This window comes from Eubalaena glacialis, chromosome 5, assembly GCF_028564815.1.
Source record: "Eubalaena glacialis isolate mEubGla1 chromosome 5, mEubGla1.1.hap2.+ XY, whole genome shotgun sequence".
NCBI lineage: Eukaryota > Metazoa > Chordata > Mammalia > Artiodactyla > Balaenidae > Eubalaena > Eubalaena glacialis.
This window is the reverse complement of record NC_083720.1, coordinates 2,465,026-2,484,734: the sequence shown is the minus strand read 5'-3', so window position 1 is coordinate 2,484,734 and position 19,709 is coordinate 2,465,026. Positions and strand designations below refer to the sequence as shown.

General features: G+C 54.2%; 1 protein-coding gene across 3 annotated transcripts in view; it reads right to left on the bottom strand.

Annotated features, from left to right (window-relative positions):
• RGS12 (regulator of G protein signaling 12) overlaps positions 1 to 19,709 on the bottom strand; it is a 118,634-nt gene that overhangs the window by 55,665 nt on the left and 43,260 nt on the right. For 2 of the 3 annotated variants that reach the window (XM_061191906.1, XM_061191907.1), the window contains exon 3: positions 16,871 to 16,987. In XM_061191906.1, coding sequence (XP_061047889.1) covers positions 16,871 to 16,987 — 117 coding nt within the window. Of the gene's footprint in view, positions 1 to 4,412; positions 4,436 to 16,870; positions 16,988 to 19,709 lie in introns of those variants that run through there. The other variant, XM_061191908.1, reaches the window with a different exon arrangement.

The window sequence follows — 19,709 nt, the reverse complement described above, 5'->3', positions numbered from 1 at the left end:
AACCCAGGAAACGTTTGAAACGTTTTCTCATGGAGGCCGAGATGCAGCCACCGCTTGAAAACCTCTGCTCGGCGGAGCTGGAGCCCCTGCTCCCCAGGTGGGCCAGGGGCAGTGGCGGGGGGCGCCGGCCCTGGGGGTCAGGGAGCGTGGGAAGTGGGGAACCCGCTGGGACGGCTTCCACTCACTCAACCAAACGCACGCTCCAGACGCGGGGTGCCTGCCACAAACCTGCAACCCAGGCGCTTATGCGAGGGGCTGGAGATCGATCCAGAAAGTCAAGTCCCCGCCGTCCCGCGGAGGCAGGTGTTCCGGAGTCCGGAGCGCACGGCACAGAGCGGGGCCGACGTGGGGCAGGGTGAGCGGGGCCCCCAGGGCCCCAGGCAGGAGAGCCAGCGGGCGAGGAAGTGTAAGGTCAGACAGACTTGGAGGGTGTCGGAGGGTCGAGCCCAGGGGCCTGCTGACCGCAGGGCTCCGGGGTCAGGGACCCCGGCAGGAGCAGGGCTGGGCCCTTCCCCCAGGCCTCCCGCACGTCCTAAGGGACGCGGCTCCAGATCTGCAGAGGTGGGGCGGGGAGGGCAGCCTCAAAGCAGCAGTGGGATGCTGGGACGCAGACAGGCCCTGCTGCTTCAGGAGGAGGTGGGCTCAGCTTCCACACCCGCCAGATGAGAGCCGCGTGCTCAGAGTCGGGGGAGAAGCGCTCACTGAGAGGACCCAGGAGAAAGGAGCCGCCTGCGGCCACGCACACAAACAAGAGAAAGGGGGACAGGACGCAGGGCAAGCCCAGTTCCAGGTGACCAACCTCTTACAGAAGAAAGGGAAGATGTGAACAAAAGGGAAGATGATCGTTTCCTTCAAGTATACTAGGAGGCCTTCTTCTTCTACAGATAACAAGAATCAGAGCGTTAAAAAGGGAGAAAAGAATCTGTGCAGCCCACAGATCAAGTGGGGTACAGTGGACAGTCCTGGACAGACCGAAGCCACTGCCCCATGCAGTTTTCAGGTGAAGAGGCCTGGGGCAGAGCACGCCTGAGCGACTGGGGTGCCCCCAGCACGACGGGATGCCCGCTGGCAAAGACCGCTGGACACGCAGCCCGGTGCCACCCCGGCTCTGGTCAGGAGCACCCCGGCGGCAGGAGCAGGAGAAGCTGACGGGGGGGGAGAGGCCAGTGAGCACAAGTCAGCTCATCTGAGCTAAACAGAAACTCAGTCAACTGAAGGGCTGACAGCCCATCGAGCTTCTCCTGGAGAGGTTCAGAGAGGGCGGGCCAAGCGCCTTAGACACACCCGCCCACAGAAGGGCGCAGCTCAGATCTGCCCCCTGCCCACGCCGCCCCCAACCAGGAGAGGGCCAGCCGGGGTCCTGGTGCGTGCTCGGCAGAGAAGGAAGCAGCGGCCCACTCCTGGCCACCCCTGCCCCTCCCCCTTTACTCTCTCACTTCCCCAGCACATGGAGCTGCCTTCCTCAAGGGCTCCTCCTGGGATCTGCTGCTCAGCACCCGCATTCCCTCGGCTGCACCTGGACCGCGCCATCCCCTCAGCGGGCACCCACAGCCTTGACCACTGCCGCCCGCCCACTGCAGCTGGTCCTAACACCTCCCTGCTCAGCGCTGCCCAGAAAAGACTATTTTACTGTTTTTCACAGGGCAACCTTTATTTTCAAATCCCACCCAGAGCCCAGCGCATGCAGGGGTAAAGCCCCTTGGTGTCAGGCAAGCTCTCTCCCTGGGACTCCAGAGCCCAGAGGCACCTGCCTGGGCAGAGGGAAGGCCACACGGAGCCGCCACACCCGACTCTCCCAAAGACCACCCGAGTGAGACGCGGCAGAACCTGTATCCACACCCGGGACCCACAGGGCTGACCGCCCTCCCGGAGCAGCCGGGTCACCAGAGCGGACGCCCAAGCAGGCCAGACAGCTCCGCCCAGCGGCACTGGGTGCTGCGGACACGGACTGTGGGTCTGGCGCAGTGAGAGCAGAGCGGGGACGCAGGGTCAGGTCGGCCGAGGTGGTGCCCACGGCGGTGCCCGGGGCCCTGGACCTCATGGGGGGCCGCTCCCGCAGCCCAGAAGGTGGTATGGAGACTGCCGCTGGCTGCGGTGACGCGGGGTCACCAAGGTCTCCGGCCCGGCGCTCTGCCTGGCAGGGCTGCCTTGCCGGACGGCACATGGCCAATTCTGTCGCAGCCCTCCTGGACCGCGGCCCGGCCACAGCGCGGAGCACCGCCACAGCCCCCACCCCAGTGAGCCGGTCAGACACGGCAGGGGCGCTCGGGCACCGCTCCAAGGTCCGCAAGGCGGTCCAGAGAGGGAGCCCACTAAGCTTTCCTTCTTCCCGCAACGATTTCTCGTGCCTCCTCAATGCGATCTTACTAGCCCCTGAGGCTGTAACAGCCCATCGTGGTGTAGTTTAAATATGATGGATCGCGTTGTTTTGGCAAAAGGGCAGATACATTTCAAAGTCTACTTATGTTGGACCTCATTCCTAAAAGATGGGGAAACCGACAGGTTCATTTGGCCAGTGAGGGCCTTGCGTTCCTGCCGGGTCCGCATCCATCAGCTTCCCTGTGCGCTTCTTAGATGGTGATGGGAGATGTCTCCTCTCAAGGCTCACGGGTTCTCCTCTCCAAGATGAAAGGCGCTACGAGAGACACAGCGCCCTTCACAAGTCACGGCTTTCCTTGAGCACATCCACACTGTGGACGGGGCCCTAGCGTTCCCGTGACACACCCATGGTAGAAATGGACAATCTGAGGCTCGGGGAAGGCACAGAGCTGGCAAGGGGAGGGCGGCCTTCCCACACAGGCCCCCCAGCCATACTGCCCTTCACCCCGAGACGTCTCTCGCTAGGACTGACCTGGAGGCCACGGCACTTTCTGCCCCCTTTCCCACCGGCCTGCGGGCAGAGCCAGCCAGACCCGGAGGACTGCACACTGCCCTACCACCTTCCAGCCCATTTCCTATTGCTTAAAATATGACCTTACCAACCAGATTTTGTTATATGCCGGGTTGAGCATTTGCAAAATTTCAAAATGAATCCAAATCGTTTATGTAGGCGAGTAAAAGGCAGATTTCTAGTGATTTTTTTTTTCACTCAAAAAACATTTTCTAAAACTTGCTTCTATATACCATGGGAACGAAAATGCAGCCTACATATATGTACAAGTTAGTAACTGGTAAATTGGTGCATATATTGGACACAGTGTATCCCAAGTTCCCCCTTCCACCAGGACATGAAATGGAATGGACAGGAGACGTTAGTACTCCTGCAGAGAGGGCCAGAGGCGGGCACGCGGCAAGCACGCCCGTGAACATCACAGGCGCCAGCCCACCTTCTCAGGTGAGCTTTATCAGCACAAGGAGTTTTCAAAATACATAGTAAATATTTTTAAAATCCATTAAAATCTGCACTTCCTTCACAGGCATGACTCTTGGCCTGTCCAGCAGACCTACTTCTATTTTCTATTTAAAGGGAACGATGCAGTCATTTTCCTAAACCCAACACCCAAACCAGTCACTTCTGAGCAAGTAGTTCCTCCTGCTGTTCTCTACAGAAGTCTCTAACTAGACATCAGGAGAACATTTTAAGATGAAACAACTCTCAGAAAAGAATGAATTTAAACTGGTACCTAGTAACTAGGAACCATCTTTTGTAAATAATTTAAATTTATTTTTGCCTTTACATCAACACAGCACAGCCACGAGAGGAAAGTAAAAATTCTTTTTATTTAATCTCAACTCTTTTAAAAACATTTTGTAGTAAGTTCAACTCTATAAGCTTAGATACTAATCAATCATTCCATACGATTGCCAGTAAGTAGTTCCCCATGTATGTATACGAAGCAGAACCAGCTCATTACACTTTAAAATGCTAGATATATGCAACCAAATCACTTTGCTGTACACCCGAAACTAACACATTATAAATCCATTTTAAAAAAGAAAACTATACTTCAATTTTAAACAAGAGAAAATGTTAGCTATAAAACAGTAATTTAAAGAGTAAGAAAAATTGTAATACAGGTAACTGGTCGAAATTGAATATCTCAACAAAATTAATTCACTCATCTTCAAAATCTATTAGAATCACTATGGTAAGGACAAGGAAACATGGATGCTCTCTGTAAGGCTGACTTAGAATGCGGGCAGCGTCCCCCCGAAAGGTTGGGGGGGACCCGGTGTGACCGACCCCCAACCCAGCCTCGCTCTGGGTGTTGGTCTGTGGTCCCAGAGCCGGGCTTTTACCTCCACGGGACTCACTTCAGGCTCCATGATGTAGACACAAGAAAGACATTTTCAAAGTTTACACTTAAAAGCTACCATTCTCTAAACAGGCTGAAAATAAAGCAGTAACCAAGATGCCAAGTTTCCTTAAAACAATTCCGTTTAAGTGACGAGAAACATCTGGAGTAGCTTACCTGCTGACTGTTTAAAACGTGAGTCTCCTTTGGCAACCCTTTTTCCAAATTCATCTTAAGACAGGAGAACTTCCGACCCGCACCAGGCACGCAGCTCTAAAACACACCATGCAGCCCCGCCACACGCCCGTGCACGTCAGAAAGTTTAAAGACATTTCAGATGAAGTTCCATCCCGCTCCCTCCGTAACCCATGGCAACAGGACACTGCAGGAAGCTGTGGTTTGCCAGGGATTCAGACTCTATCTAAATTGTCTCGTACAAAGAAAAAAAAAATCCGTTTACATAAATCACGCTGTGAGATCATTGTAAAAGTATTTCCTCTACCAAATCAGAAGACTGAACCTTCAGCTGATAGGGGTGATTGCTCAGTCAGCACTGCAGCTGCAGAGAATTTGTTTTTAGCAGCGTGCTGCAGTGCACCGCCTAATTACAGAGGCTGACGAGGCTATCATGAGCGCCACATGCACGCGTGTGCGGGGCCAGCCCTGGGAACCTGCCGTGCTCCTGAGACCTGTCTCGGGGCCTTGGCCCCTGCTCCACGATCTGCTGTCTGCCTCCCAACACCTGACACAACCTGAATGCGAGGGGGCCATGGCAGGTCCTGCTTTTAAAAGGGAAGAAGGAAAGAAAAAGAAAACTGTTTCCAGAACCTAGGCATCACTGCAGAGCTACCTGCTAGCTTTCTGGACATTCGGGATAAACTGCTCTCCCCAAGGGGCTTCCCTGTCAAAACCTCTCTGCAGCAGGTGCCCTGGGTCTCATCTGAGGGGCTCCAGGAATGGCCCTCGCGCCTGGCGTGTTAGACCGGGAGGACCTCGGCACGCACCCTGTCCAGGGCTGCGGGCGCAGTGGTGCCCATGGGCCAGCGGGCGGGGCTGGGGGTCAGGCGGCCAGCCGGAACACGCCAAGCCCACCTTGCTCTGCTTTCCGTGGGAGAAACGCGCACACGGCCAGCCTGAGTGTCCTGTGCACGGGCAGAACTCTCCGAGATAACGAGCGGGCACTGGCTCGAGCTTCCTCAGACAGGCTTTCTCACACAATAAATGTACGGAAGCAGGAGAGGGGAAGGAGCAGAGGCTGCCACGGTCACCCTCTCCGCCACCACGGAGCACAGGAACAGGCCCCGATGGGGGATGCTGGGGGCTGTGATGAGCCAGCGAGGGGGGTGGGGGGAGGGGAGAGGGAGCAGGAGGAGACCTCGGCCGGCTGGGGGACAGGGAGGGAGGGCTGTGTGGAGGGGCAGGGAGGGGACCCGCAGCCCCGCCTCGCCCTCTGTGCAGCTGCCCCCGCCCTGACCCGCCCCGGAAGGGGGGCTCCAGGACACAAGAAGCCACTCCTTCCAGCTCCCGGGGTCCCCGGGTGCCCGCCTGGCCTGGAGGGGCTTCGAACCCTTTCCTTGGCAGGGCCTCATCTTTAAGGAAAGGGGGGGTGCCCTTACAAACGAGGCCCTCTGGGCACGCAGACGTCATGGCGGGAGGAGCTGTGAGGTACGCGCTGCAGGCCTGCAGGGCTGAGACACGGGGCTAGACACAGCGACATCCTTTCCACTGCACAGCCTCCCCTTCCAGCATGCACACCCGCACACACACACCCATCCACGTGCACACGTGCACACAAGCACATGTCCAGATAAAACCTGCTGGAGGGTTCTGGAAAGACAACCGTGGGGTTTTCACAGTGATCAGTTGAGCCCGTGACTCTGTGACCTGATTATCCTCCTCGCTGATTTCCGAGGGGCCTGTACTAATTCACAGGGTTTTGGAGGAGGTGCTGGCCTCCTAGCCAGAGCGGGGGACAGCAGCATCCTAGCCCCAAAGGCCCACCAGACAGACCCTGGAGATGACCACCAGGGACCAAGAAGGGAAACAGACTGCAGGACAGGCCACGCCCACAGGGCAAGCAAAGAACCTCCTAGGACCTTGGGAAAACCCAGCACCCAGGTGCTGAGCCGCCCAGGTTACCACTTCGGTGTCAAACTTGTCTTTATTTCAATCATTTCAGACAGAAATATATGTGTCCCTGCCGAAGCAGAACAATTTCACTCTGCGTGTTTTATCACATTCAGCCCAAAAGCAGCCCGGGACCATCAGGGTCCACGTGCAGCTGTCCCCTCTGGGTTCTTCTGTCCCTTCAGGCTTTCTGTCTCCTCCTTTGCTGTCCGTAAGGCAAGGAGAGGAAGGGGTGGGGCGAGAATCTGGCCACAGACCCCCCGGTACTAGATGGTGTCCTGGGCAGCCCAGAGCCCGGCTCACTTCCTGGGGAAAGAGAGGTTCCCGGAGCTCCTGGAACAAGTGACCAGGACGTTCTGAGCACCAACCACACCCACCATTGCATCCTCCTTACTCTGGTGGGAGTGTTGATCCGGGGCCAGGGGGCGGCAGCCTCAGACTCCGGGCCACAAAGCCCAGCACAGCCTCTGACAAACCCAGCAAGTGCTGGTTCAGGCAGGAGAAGAAAAGGCTGGTGGCAGCGGACAGCGTGGAGCTGCCCAGCTCGGCCTTGACAGGACGGCCCCCTCTGTGAGCTGAGGCCAGCCACGCTGTTGGCACCTCCACAAGAGAGCAAACGGCCGGAAAGCAGGGGGGTGTGGGGGGCACCCCGGCCCGGAAGCCCAACGACAGCACCCGCGGGAGAGTCCCGCAGCTGGAGAAACCCAGAGGCCTCTATTCCCTGGGGCCGCGCCTGCCCAGGGGTCCGTCCTGAGCTAAAAATGGCACGAGAGTCCCTGTGGGGTGCATGGACCGGGGTCAGGGCAGCTCAGGGAGTATGCTGGGGAGGGGTTCCGGCCAGAAGGGACAGATGAGAGGGAGGGGAGGGCGTCCAGCGGGAACTGGGGAGCCAGGCAGAGTGGGGACCCTGGCGAGCTGCATCCAGGGCTGGGGGCTGCAGGTGGGGTCTCAGGGCCAAAGAGCTCCTTCTTCGTTCTGGGTTCCTTGCAGAGTCACCTGTCTCCCCAGGAGCCTCTCACCAGTCACCATCCCCCGCCCCACGCCAGTCCTGGAAGGGGGGGCACCTTCTCCTTAATACCCTGGACCCACCAGGGCTTCCCGAGGCTTCCGCCCAGCCCTGGGCACAGTTGGGCCTGGAGGGGACAGACACACGCTTTACTCAAGGTTCAAAGTAACCAAGGGAGATGAGCGCAGACAAGCTCAGAGACAGGCTTGCATCAGCCTGCCCGGCCCCTCGCCCCTTCACGAGGGCGAGGAGGCCGGCGAGGGCCAGAGCGCCCCCGCTCAGGGATGCCCAGACTTCCCGAGGAAGAGGCTAAGTGGGTAAAAGGCACAACCAGAGGAGGGTCCACAGTGACCATGGTGACCGCCGTGGGGAGATGCTCAGGAAACGCAGCCTCATCTGCCCTCTCAGCTCCTCACCCCAGGCCACCCACGGCCGCCTCAGGGCCTCGGCTGTGACTCCTGTGGGCGGGGACCCTCGAGTCTCCCCACAGCGCTGCCCTCCATCCCTGATCCGAGGTGAGACGTCTCACCATTCGCCATCTACCTGGCCCAAGCCCCCCACTCCTCAACCCTTCCCCTCACCTGGACCACCACGTGGCCCAAAGGGTAGTCCTAACTGTCCCCCTTCCTGCCCCAACACCCCTACTGTTCACTCTCAGCTTAGCACCCAGAGGGACCCTTTCTAAACCCTGAAGCTGCCCTGCCCACCTCCTGCCCATCCGCAGCACCTGTGCCCCACCTCTCGCCCCTCACGTCCATCCATCCCTGCTGGGTGGCCAGCTCCTTGGGGGCAGGGATTGGTGTCAGTTTTGTCCAGTGTTGTCCACAGAGCCAGAATAACGTCGGCACACAGTAGGCGTTCAAAAAACAGTCACTGAATGAGGAGACACTCAAGGTACTGAGAAAACCTAGTATATGCTCCTGAGTTAATAGGATCTTAAAGAGAATTAAGATAATTTCCTATGTAAATAGTTTAAAAGAGTAGACTAGCATATGACAAACCAAAATAAGCAAAAACTGGGACTTCACTGGCGGCCCAGTGGTTAAGACTCCGCGCTTCCAATGCAGGGGGCGCAGGTTCAATCCCTGGTTGGGGAACTAAGATCCCACACGCTGCACAGTGTAGCCAAAAAAAAAAAAAAACCTAAATAAAATTTTTTTTAAAAAAATAAGCAAAAGCTTCAAAGTTAAATTCCCCTAGAAATAGCAAAACAGCAAAAGTAAGAAATGGGTAAAAAGAGCTTGTTTTGAAATGTCTGAGTAGATTTCACCCTTGATAATGGGACTTCTGTAAATCGCCCAGAGTGTCCCAGAGGTGAGCCAGAGGTGGGAAGGAGTGAACCAAATCAGACAAGTGGCCACAGCCGGTAACTGGGCTCTCAGTCTCAGGTCTGAGGCCCAGCTCAGGGTCCTGCTGCCTTTGCTGTAGGGGGTCAGTCTCAGGGGCCAGCCCAGCATAGCTCAGGGAGCTGGTGTAAAGCAGCTCACTCGCCCTCAGCCTCGGCATCAGAGGGACCAGGCGAAGCCCCCACCCCCCAAAGCCCCCCTCCCTCCAGAGCAGAGAAGTCTGGACAAGTGGCCAGGGAGGGAACCGCGTGGTCTCAGCGCCCCCTGCTGTCCAGGCCGGGCACTGCCAGTCCTGCCAACAACCCCTGGGCCCGCTCCGGTGACAGCAGCCAGCACAGGCTGCCCTTGACGGAGGGAGCAGGCGCGGAGAAACCCCTGCCAACGGTCAGCAGTGGCTCAGCCAGCTCCACGCACAACACGGGTCAATGGCCTCCAGTGGGTGATGGGGAGGGGCAGCTCCCGGAAACTGGGCTGGGGCACTGTTCCCTTTTAGGCCTGCACTGCTCAGCTTGGGACCCCTGCACCCGGGCCCCCCTTCGAGGCCCTGGGCACCTTGAAGATGTCCCACAAATGCAAGGCCCTCTTTCTGAGACTGGCTCTACACGCGGCAGGCAGAGGCGGGCCTGCAGTGCAGACTCCACTCTTCCTGCCCCGCCTCTCGGGTCCCGCCCTCCTTGGCGACCATCCGCGTGATCATGACCAAAACTCACAGAAACCCACCCGACGCTCCCACACCTCCCGTCTCGAGAGCCCTCCAGGGAGGACGCCCCCCACGCACCCCGCCTCCCCCCACCTGTCACCAGCTCCCCTCCCCTCCCTCCCCCTTCGCCCCCCGCGACGCAGCCCCACAGGGGGCTGGACAGGGAAAGCGTAGCCACGTCCCCGCTTCTCTCCACGGTTCTGCACTGGACACGCCACCACGAGCCACGGCCACACAGGTGGAACTGTGCAGACGCGTTCTCTGGCGCCCACCTGCCCCCGTGACACCTGCCCACCACGAGCCACGGCCACACAGGTGGAACTGTGCAGACGCGTTCTCTGGCGCCCACCTGCCCCCGTGACACCTGCGCACCACGAGGCAGCCGCAGGGCGCTCCAGCGCGAGCCAACCACACTGTGGGTAGGAGAGGTGGCCTCGTTTGGGAGCCTCACGACACGCTGCCTTGAATTGCTGCCTGTCTCCTGGCCCACACGACGCCGTCTCAGACACAAGGGATGCTGAGTCTCGGGACACCTGTGTCTTCAATGTCCCTAGTAACGGCGAACACTCCCCCGTGCTTGGCAAGAGTCCGGCTGCTTCACATCTGCACCAACATTCACGCCGTCCGCCGGTCTTTTCCACCAGACCTCCTGGGATGTGGACCTCACTGGCTGCAATTTGCCCCCCTGGTAACTCATGTGGTTGGAAGCCTTTCCAGGGCTGCATTTGCCACTGTGGATCATCTCTCATCAGAGGCCTGTTTGAATCTCTTGCCCGCTTTGCTTTGGTAGGTGTTGTGAGGAGCCTCCGTGGGTCACCGCACTCGTGTCCCCCCCGTCCTTGCCCTCGAGGGAAGGTGCACTTGCGTGAACGTAGATTCCGAGCATTCGCTGAGTCAGAGTCAGCCTTGGTCTTTATGGTTAGTGCTTTTTGTGTTCAGCTTAAAAAGTCTTTCCCTCCCCAACACCACGGACATGTGCGTCTACTTCATCCCCTACTAACTCGCGTTTTGCCCTTCCCAGGGAGATCTGCGACACAGCTGGATTAACTGTGCTTGCAGGGCGTAAGGGAGAATCAGGTTCTCTTTCACTCTCTTTTTCCATGTAGACCCCTACTTAGCCCAGCACCACTGAAAAGACCACACTCACCCCTGCTCTGCACACATGGCCCGACGTCCACAGGTGCTGGGTCTGTTTCTTGCTCTCTCTCCTACTCCACTGTCTATCTGTCTATCCATCTATCTGTGTGCCGCCACTTCCACAGTTTTACGTTTCTCTAACTTTATAGTAAGTTTCGGCAGCTCATAGAGGAAGTCTTCCTACCTTATTCTTCTTCAAGAACATCTTGGCTACACTTGGCCCTTTGCATTTCCACAAAATTTTTAGAATCATCTTAAGTTCCACAAAACAGCTGTTGGGATTTTGGTTAAAATTACATTGAATCTCCATGTCATTTTCAAACTGTGTCCACAACTGATTTTTGTATAGTGACCATATATCCAGCAACCTTCCTAAACTTACTCATTAATCTTAAGAATCCATAGATTCTTTTGGATTTTTCCATGTTACGATCACATCATGGGAGAATAATCACACTGTCATTTTCCTTTGCAAGTTTTTTAACTTCCATTGTTCTACTTTCTTAGTACACTGACTAGGGCTTGCAGTAAACATTTAAATGGAAATGGTAACAGCAGACATCTTTCCTCGCTCTATCTCAAAGGGAAAGCTTAAGTCTGACACATGCTATAGGCTTTTTTATATCCTTATCAGGTTAAGGACGTTCCCCTTAATCCCTATTTTGTTAAGGTTTTTTTTTTAACCATGAACAGATATTGAATTTTACCAAATGCCTTTCCTGCTTCTGTTAAGATGATATATGATTTTTCTACTTTGTTAATGTGGTGAATTACACTGACTGATTTTCAAATGTTAAAAAAACGCTGTCCTTGGAACAAACATGAACAGCTGGATCCAGAAGACATGATGTAGTTTAGGACCTTCCACCTCTCTCACCAGTGAGCTGCCCCATAACCCTCCTTTCCTCTAAGGTGTCTCTCAGGTTTTGGTGCCAAGGTTTTGGAGGCCTCATAAAATGAGTTGGGAAGTAACGCCGCTTTACTGATTGTTTTGATAGTTTTCTGTTTCATTAATCTCTGCTTTGACCTTCATCACTGTCCAGCTTCTACTTCCTTTGCGTCTGTCTTACAGCTCTTTTTCTAACCTCTTGAGGTGACTTCCTACTTTCCTTCATGTCTAACGTTCGCTCGTAAAGCTACAAATATTCCTCTAAGCTCAGTTTTAGCTACATCCCACAGGCTTAGATGTATTTTCTTTATCATTTAAAATATATTCTAATTTGCACAGTGATTCTTCTTTGAACTCTAGATCACTCAGCCTCTCACTCTGGACGTGAGTGCGGTGCCTTCTCTTTGCCACTGGTTTCTGCTACACCTGCCTGTGGCCAAGGACAGACTCTGGGTGAAGAGACATCCATATCTGTTGCGACTTGCTTTACGGCCCAGCACGTGGTCAGCTTTCCCGCACGTTGCACGGGGAGGAAGGATGAATTTGCTGGGCGCTGCACACGTGAGTTCAGCAGGTCAGGCTGGGCAGGTCCTTTACCTCTTACTGAACTTCTCCTGCTCAGCCTGCCAGTTACTGAGCAAGGAGTTAAAAAATCTCCTACTGTGAGTGCAGATGAGTCCAGTTCTGCTCCTACCTCTGTCAGTTTTTGCTGTAGACATGTTGAGGCTGTGTAACTGAATGCAAACAAAATTGAGAACTGCAGCTCCCTGCTGCCTCACCATGACGAAGGCTCCCTGTCTATCCGTGGGGCGCTCTGCCTGGGAGACCGCTTTGAGATCAGTGCGGCCCCGCTACCAGCCTTCTGATTAGCACTGCACAGTGTGTGTCTCCTCTTCCATTCTTCCATTCATTTCATTTGACGTGTCCCTAGCAAACAGCATAACCAGACTTTTAATGCTGCCTGAGCCTCTCCTTTCTAACTGGGATATTTGACCCCATTACCGTTGATGTAACTACCAGCACAGTTGGACTGAACCCCCTCATGGAAGCTGCCGACTTGTCCTTCCTGCTCTTTGCCCTTTGTCTCTCTTTTCCTCCTGTCTCACCTTCTTTCAAATTCAATATTTTTTATTATTCCATTTTTTTCCTTCTATTAATTTAAAATGTACTTATTATTTTATTGTCTTAGGCTACCCTGGAGATTACGACATGCATCCTTACCTTATAAAAATCAAATTTTAATCACACCTTTATCCTCTTCCTAGTGGAGATAAGCGCCCAGAAACACCTGACCTCCACTCCCCTCTGCCAGTGCTCATCCTGCTGGGCTGTAATTTCATTTCATGTACTTTCAAACCAAACAAAACACAATTCTTCTTGTTTTACACAGTCACCACTCATTTGGATTGACTGATACATTCACCATTTTATCGCCCCGTTCTGTGTGGTCCTTCCTGGGTCCTCCTCCTCGCCCAGCGTTTAGAGGGCCCTGCGTCTGAGTCTGCTCCAGGAGGCCCAACCTAAGACACGGTGTCCCGAGGGCCCAGGAAGTGGACTCGGAACTGGCCTCGTGCAGAGGAGCCGGGCTGGTGGCAGCCGCATGCAGAGGCCCCGGCAGGGACAATTAAAGGCAAGATGTGAAAGTTGGTGCCTCTGAGGAGAAGGCCAAACAAGGGTGTGAGGCCCAGGAACAGGGATGGCCCAGAGGCCGCCTAGCACACCTGCCGAAGAGTGTGGGACAGAGGGAAGAACAGACAGACAGGGCGTTCAACAGGCTTCCCAAAGGCGAGTGTTAGAGTTATTTGTGCTTCTACATTTTGAAATCTTCAGGCAAAAAGGTAGCAAAGATTGAATCCCATGTCTCTAACGTACTATTTTGACAAAAGAGGTTCACAGGTGATAGAAAGATCGCATGCTCTGCAGTCCGTGGTCTAAAGAACACTGTGCCTGCACGCGGCTTCTCATTTATGAAATGGGGACACTCAGAGGGAAAGGGCAGGGGAGGTCCGGCCTGCCCTCAATCAGCCACGCAGATAACAGCAGACCCCTGGTGTCTGTCATGACGAGAAGTAAATGGTGACTGCAGGGCCTGGAGCGCTTGTCCGGAAGCAGACCTCGAGCCACGACCAAGCCACACGCGCTGGCTCCTGGCCCCCCGGGGCTCAGGCCCCTGCAGAGACCCTTCTCCCAGGACGATGCAGAGATGACACCTGGCCAAACTCCCAAAGGGAGAATGCAGGCTTGGTGGGGACCCCCCTTCTCGGAACCCCGGAGCCCCGAGGCCCTGCGCAGGGGCCTGTTCCAGCCTCAGGGCCCCCCAGGGCTGCCGCACGGCCGCTCCCGCTCCCACCTCCCAGTACCATGTGCCCCGCTGCCCCAAAACCCACCCAGGACTCTCTGAAAACCCTCTGGAATCAGTTCCCCTTCTCATCTGGATAATGAGGTGATTTCAAGGCCCTTTCTAGCTCTAACAGCCAAAGAGTCTAGCTTAGCATCAGAACACAAATTAACTCACTGTTTTAAGCAAAAAAAATCCCAAAGTCAATTTATTCCAGATAATTGTTATTGAGTTTGTAAGAAATTATGGTTAATTTTTAAAACATTACTGAACTCAAACAGATATTTGCATACTCGTACTCACAGCAGCATTAGCCACATTAGCCAAAAGGTGGGAGCTACCCAAGTGTCCATCGTCAGACAGATGGATAAACACAATGTGGTCCATCCATACAGTGGAATATTATTCAGCCTTAAAAAGGAAAAAAATTCTGACACCTGCTACAACATGGGTGAACCGCAAAGATACTCTACTAAGTGAAAAAAGCCAGACACGAAGTCAAATTCCTGAAGGCAGAAAGTAGGACAGTGGGTGCCAGGGGCTGGGGGAGGGGAGGGGGAGTGAGTGAGTGAGTGACGGGCACCGAGTTTCAGCTGTAGGAGGTAGGAGCCTTCCGGAGTTGACGGGTGATGGTTGCAAAATGATGTGAATGTACTTATTGCCCCGAACTGGACACTTAAAAATGGTAAATTCTATGTTCTATTTTACTACAATTAAAATACGTATCTATTGACACCCTAGACAAAGGCAGAAAAAAGCCACAAAGAACATATTTTCAAAACCTTTATCTGACAAAGGATTTGTATCCGCAAAATGTAAAGAACTACTACAAAATCTATTTTAAAAATAATAAAATAAATAAAATAAAAATTTTAAAACTACAAGAAAGACATGAATAGGCTACTAATTCAAAAAAGAGAAAACCTGAACAGCCAAAGAGCCCGTGATGGAATGCTCAGCCTCACTCACAATCAGTGAAATGCAAATTAAAATGAGTTGGCATTTTATTGAAACAGGGAAGATTTCAGTTTGACAGTACCAAGTGTCGGTGAGCAGGGTAGCAAGGCCCCTGGTCCTGCTGGCGACCAGAGCCTGGGTGAGACTCGGCCGAGACTGTCACAGCAACTGACTCCCCAGAACACGCTCTCACAGCCCTGGCTGTGCACATGGGCACCTGCATGACACTGTCCGCTGCAGCTCTGCTCAGGGAGGTCTGTTCCCAACCTTCTATCACGTGGCTGGCAATAGCAGAATGGATAAAAATTTGTGACATATTCATAATGGAATGCTACATAACAAGTAAAATAAACTAAAACTACAAGGTAAAGCTTGAAAGCATAATACAATGTTATAAAAGTGGCAGAATAAGACATGCAGTACGATTACATCTGTGTAAAGTTTTAAAACACACAAAATGAACCAGTGAAAGGACCCCGGCTGCCAAGGTCCAGGGTGAGCAGGGAGGGATGACCAGGCGGGGCACCTAGGATTTTAGGGCAGTGAGACTGCTCTGTGTGACACTATGATGGTGGCTGCATGACCTCAATCCATCTGTCCAAACCTTTAGAATGTACAGCACAAGGAGTGGCCTCCATGCACGCTATGCAACCTAAACTAATAATCATGTATCCAGCATAGCGACACATGGGAACTCTCTGTACTTCCTGCTTAACTTTTCTGTAAACCCCAAACTGCTCTGAGAGTAAAGTCTATTAATTTTTTAAGGATTACAGATCAAAGAAGAGAACCACACAAGAGGATACTCTCGATACGTGTGGCTCAATATCATATCTTTAAAGGGGGTATGGGGCTTCCCTGGTGGCGCAGTGGTTAAGAATCCGCCTGCCAATGCAGGGGACACAGGTTTGAGCCCTGGTCTGGGAAGATCCCACATGCTATGGAGCAACTAAGCCCGTGTGCCACAACTACTGAGCCTGCACTCTAGAACCCGCGAGCCACAACTGTTGATCCCACATACCACAACTACTGAAGCCCACGCACCTAGAGCCCGTGCTCCGCACAAGAGAAGCCACCGCTATGAGAAGCCCACGCACCACAACGAAGAGTAGCCCCCGCTCACCGCAACTAAAGAAAGCCCACGTGCAGCAATGAAGACCCAATGCAGCCAAAAATTAATTAATTAATTAAAAATTTTTTAATAATAAAAAAAAATAAAGTGGGTATGAAACGGAGCAGGACCCTGGGGGGCCTCCCAGGGATGCATCCCCCAGTGCCTCCCCCCACCTCTTGTTTGCAGAAAAGCTTTAGCCTCCTAGGCCCTCCCCAAATTCCAAACAGCAAATTTAACCAGAGAAGTGAGAAAATGCAGAATCAAAAGAAAACAGTCGAGCAAGACAAAACAATAATAGTTTTGAACAGTGTCAAGGACCTCTAGTTCCTCCTCAAGGGCTCCAGATAACATCCTGAGCCGTGTCCTTAAGCTGTTTTGCAGATACTAAAACCCCCACCAGGTGGAAGAAGTTATGCAGGCTGCCCAATAGCACGTAGACCCCCCAACCGGCTGGAAGGTTGATGGTTGAGATTCCTGAAACATCACCCAGTTACCTCACCACCAACCAGTCAGAGAATTGTGCACAAGCTGATCACATACCCCATGACTCCCTACCTCACACTGTCTTTAAAAGCCCTTCCCTGAAATCCATTGGGGAGTTTGGGTCTTTTGAGCATGAGCTACCTGTTCTCCTTGTCTGGTGCCTGTACTTTCCTTCCCCACAACCCAGTGTCAATAGATTAGCTTTTCTGTGCATTGGGCAAACGGACCCAAGTTTGGTTTGGTAACAGGCAATGACAGGTCCCCAGAGGGTTCTTGTGTCTGTTACGGCATCTGGCACGTAAGAGAGGACGGGACACACCGTGATGCTTTGTAGACCAAGGAGCAGAGGAAGAGGGTCCGGACGGGGCAGGAGCAGGTGGGGCAGGGGAGGGGCCGGGTGTGCATAGAAGCCCCACTTGAAGATTGAGTTTACAGGGGAGGGAGAGGTGGTAGAAAATGGGTGGGATTCAAAGGAGACTCAGTTGTATCATTTTTTAAAACCTGGAGAATGAAAGAAGAAACCCTAAAATGAAGTTACCTCAAGATCATCGAGGGAGCGGGTGATGCTCAGCCTCCTGGACCTCCCGAAAGATCTCCGGTGAGAGGTACGCTGAGCCGGTGGCAGGAGTCCAATGCCCCGCCCAAACTTTGAGCCCTAAAACAAGAAAAAGACGTCGTTACCTTCTTGGGAGGAGACACTAGTTCTGCCTGACACACTGCCTGGAGAGACCAGAGGAGAGGAGGCCTCAAGGTCGTCCAGGTCAACCTCACATTACGAACGAGTCACCACAACCAAAAACGCAAAGTTGAAAAAAAGAGTCATCCCAGGGCCCCTGAGCGTTTGCTGTGTCACTTCCAACTGTGTGTCCAGAGGACAATCCCAGCCTCAAACTCCTCATCCAAGGGCAACGGAAAAACATGTGCGCATGTATAGGAAAGCACAAGTGGGCGGAGGAAATCATTAGTAATATAAAGGCTGGTTTTCAGCAAGCTCGTGTTTTCATATAATTTTAGAAGCATTTTAGGAAATTAAAGAATCTCTAGACATTCAGCTGGTGTCTGAAGACCAAACCAACCCAAGTGCATGAAATAACCAGCCATTAAAACATCTTATTCTTTCTCTGGGAAATGACCAGAATTAATTCACTGTCATTATGCCAGACATCTCCCCAAATGTGGTTCCAGCAAATGTCATCACATTTTAAAAATAAAAAGCATCACAGCTGAAAATCTCTGACTTCCTGGGTACTCAAAATCCTAAGTGACCGGCTTCAGGCATAAAGGAAGCTACGGGTTTCTAAAGACTGCGAGGCCTCAGGCTCTCTCTGCTCCCCACCTGCGTAGGGACCCGGGCATCTTGCAGAAAGACAAAACCTTGCAGCACTCCCTTATAAAGCTCTCTGGGCTAAGTTTCTGCACGACCAACCTCGCAGACACCACCCCCCTCAGAGCAAGCTGGAGGGAGAGAAAGATCCAGAACGAACTAACAGGGAAAGAGAGGGAGGGAGGAAGACACAGGGAGCGGCGGAGACGGAGGGAGAAAGGAGCTGACTCAGGGAGAGAAGACGCAGAGAAAAGCCAAGGCTCCATCTCAGATGTGTCGTCACCACCAGCAAAAGGCTCCCCGGGCGTAGTACCGCGTCACCACATGTGCTCATCAAAACCTAGCATCCCAGCAGGAGCCCAAGAGAAAAGCCGTGTGCACACTGTCCCAGCAAACGCATCCTCCGTCTCCGCGTGTCCACACCAGGCGGTGCTGTGCTGCCAGCCTGCCCACCCACAGTCCCCAGGCCGGTGGGGGAAAACAAGGGTGACACAGAGGGTGCTGGGAGCACAGAGGGCAACACAGACGCCCCACGGGGCTGCCGTGGAGCTGGGGCTAAGAGCAGGCGGGGGACACTGGAGGGAAGAAGGCAGTGAGGGTGCCCGGCCACAGCTAGACCCTCACGGGCTCGAGAGCGTCACTCTGAAAGGGACAATGGCCACGGAGCCGTGCAGAGGTGAAGCTGCGTCCGGGCTGGGGCTCGGCCGGGATGCCTCTAAGAAATCAAGTTGCACAGAAGACCTGCCTGTCCCCAAATGGGCCCGGGGGACCCGTCACGCTGCCTCTCGAAAGCTGAGGAAAAGCCTGTTTCCAGCGCGAGTGTGGCTCGGAGCCTGGCCTCCGAGAAGCCCAACCCGGCCCCGAGCTGGGGGAGCCTGTGGTTCCAGCCATGTTTCCGCTCCTGGGGACAGGCGCCCCAGGCCCTGCCCCACAGGGCTGCTCTGTGACCACCGATAAACCCACTCAGGCCTGTCAAGACCCACACTCTTCCCCGCATCTGTGTCCAAGTCCCTCCTTCTCCGCCCCCCACCCCACCCCCGGGAGCAGCACCCTCTGCTCACTGCGGGGCCTTGTTGGCAAGGTACTAAATTTGACATATTCTCGAGAAAGATTTGTCTAAGAAATGTCTTTTTCAAAAAATATGCCCAAAGCTGAGTCTATGTGTAAAATGTACCTGGAACCCAGCGATCTCTCTACAGATCCTCACCCCCGCCCCAGGCCCCCTCCTCGCCGCACGGTGCGCCCCTTCAAGAGCCCCCTTCAGCCCCTTGCTGGGGGGCGGGGGTCCCGAGGCTTCCACTCTCAGCAGGAACTGGAACCACAGGTCCCCAGCACCACCCCCCTGCACCATCTCCCCAGCTGCCTGGAAGCCGCGGGAGCAGCAGGGGCCTTTGCTCTGTGTGTGCTCCCTTCTGGGTCCACCTGCCTGGCCGGGTGGCATTTGCTCAGAGAACGCACAAGAGCAAAACTGCGTGGGGACCCGGGTGCCCAGTAACAGGGAGCCCGTCACTGGGGACACGGGGGTCCACGCGGCCGGAAGGAAAGCAGCCATCTGCACATGGCCGTGCACGGGCGCGTTGCGGGACTGGGACCTCAGAGAAGGAATAACGCCTACAGAGGTGTGAATCGACCCCGTGGTGACACTTCACCAACAGGGAGAAGCTTCAGCTCTTACCCGGCTGCTCCTCAGCGAGAGTCCCTGCCCCCCACCCCGGTGTATGAAGACGGCTGTGCATCAATAAACTGCTGGAAAATCCCCGCTGATCTGGCGCCCCCTGCTGGCACTACATCACTCACTCTCCCCAGACAGAACTAAACAGTAGCGATTAGGCAAAAATGGCTAAAATCCGCTTTCTTCAAAGTCAACTCCACTTCTTAAATCGCAAACAACTCATCTCAACTGCTTGCGAAGGGGAGGGGCTGAGGGCTGCCCCAGCTCCGCCTCTCTGCCTGCAAGTGCCCCGTACGAGGGCCAGCCGCCGGCATGGACCTCAGCGTGAGCCCTTCGCGCTCCTGGACCCTGCTCTGGACAGTCAACTCAGAACGGGAGGGC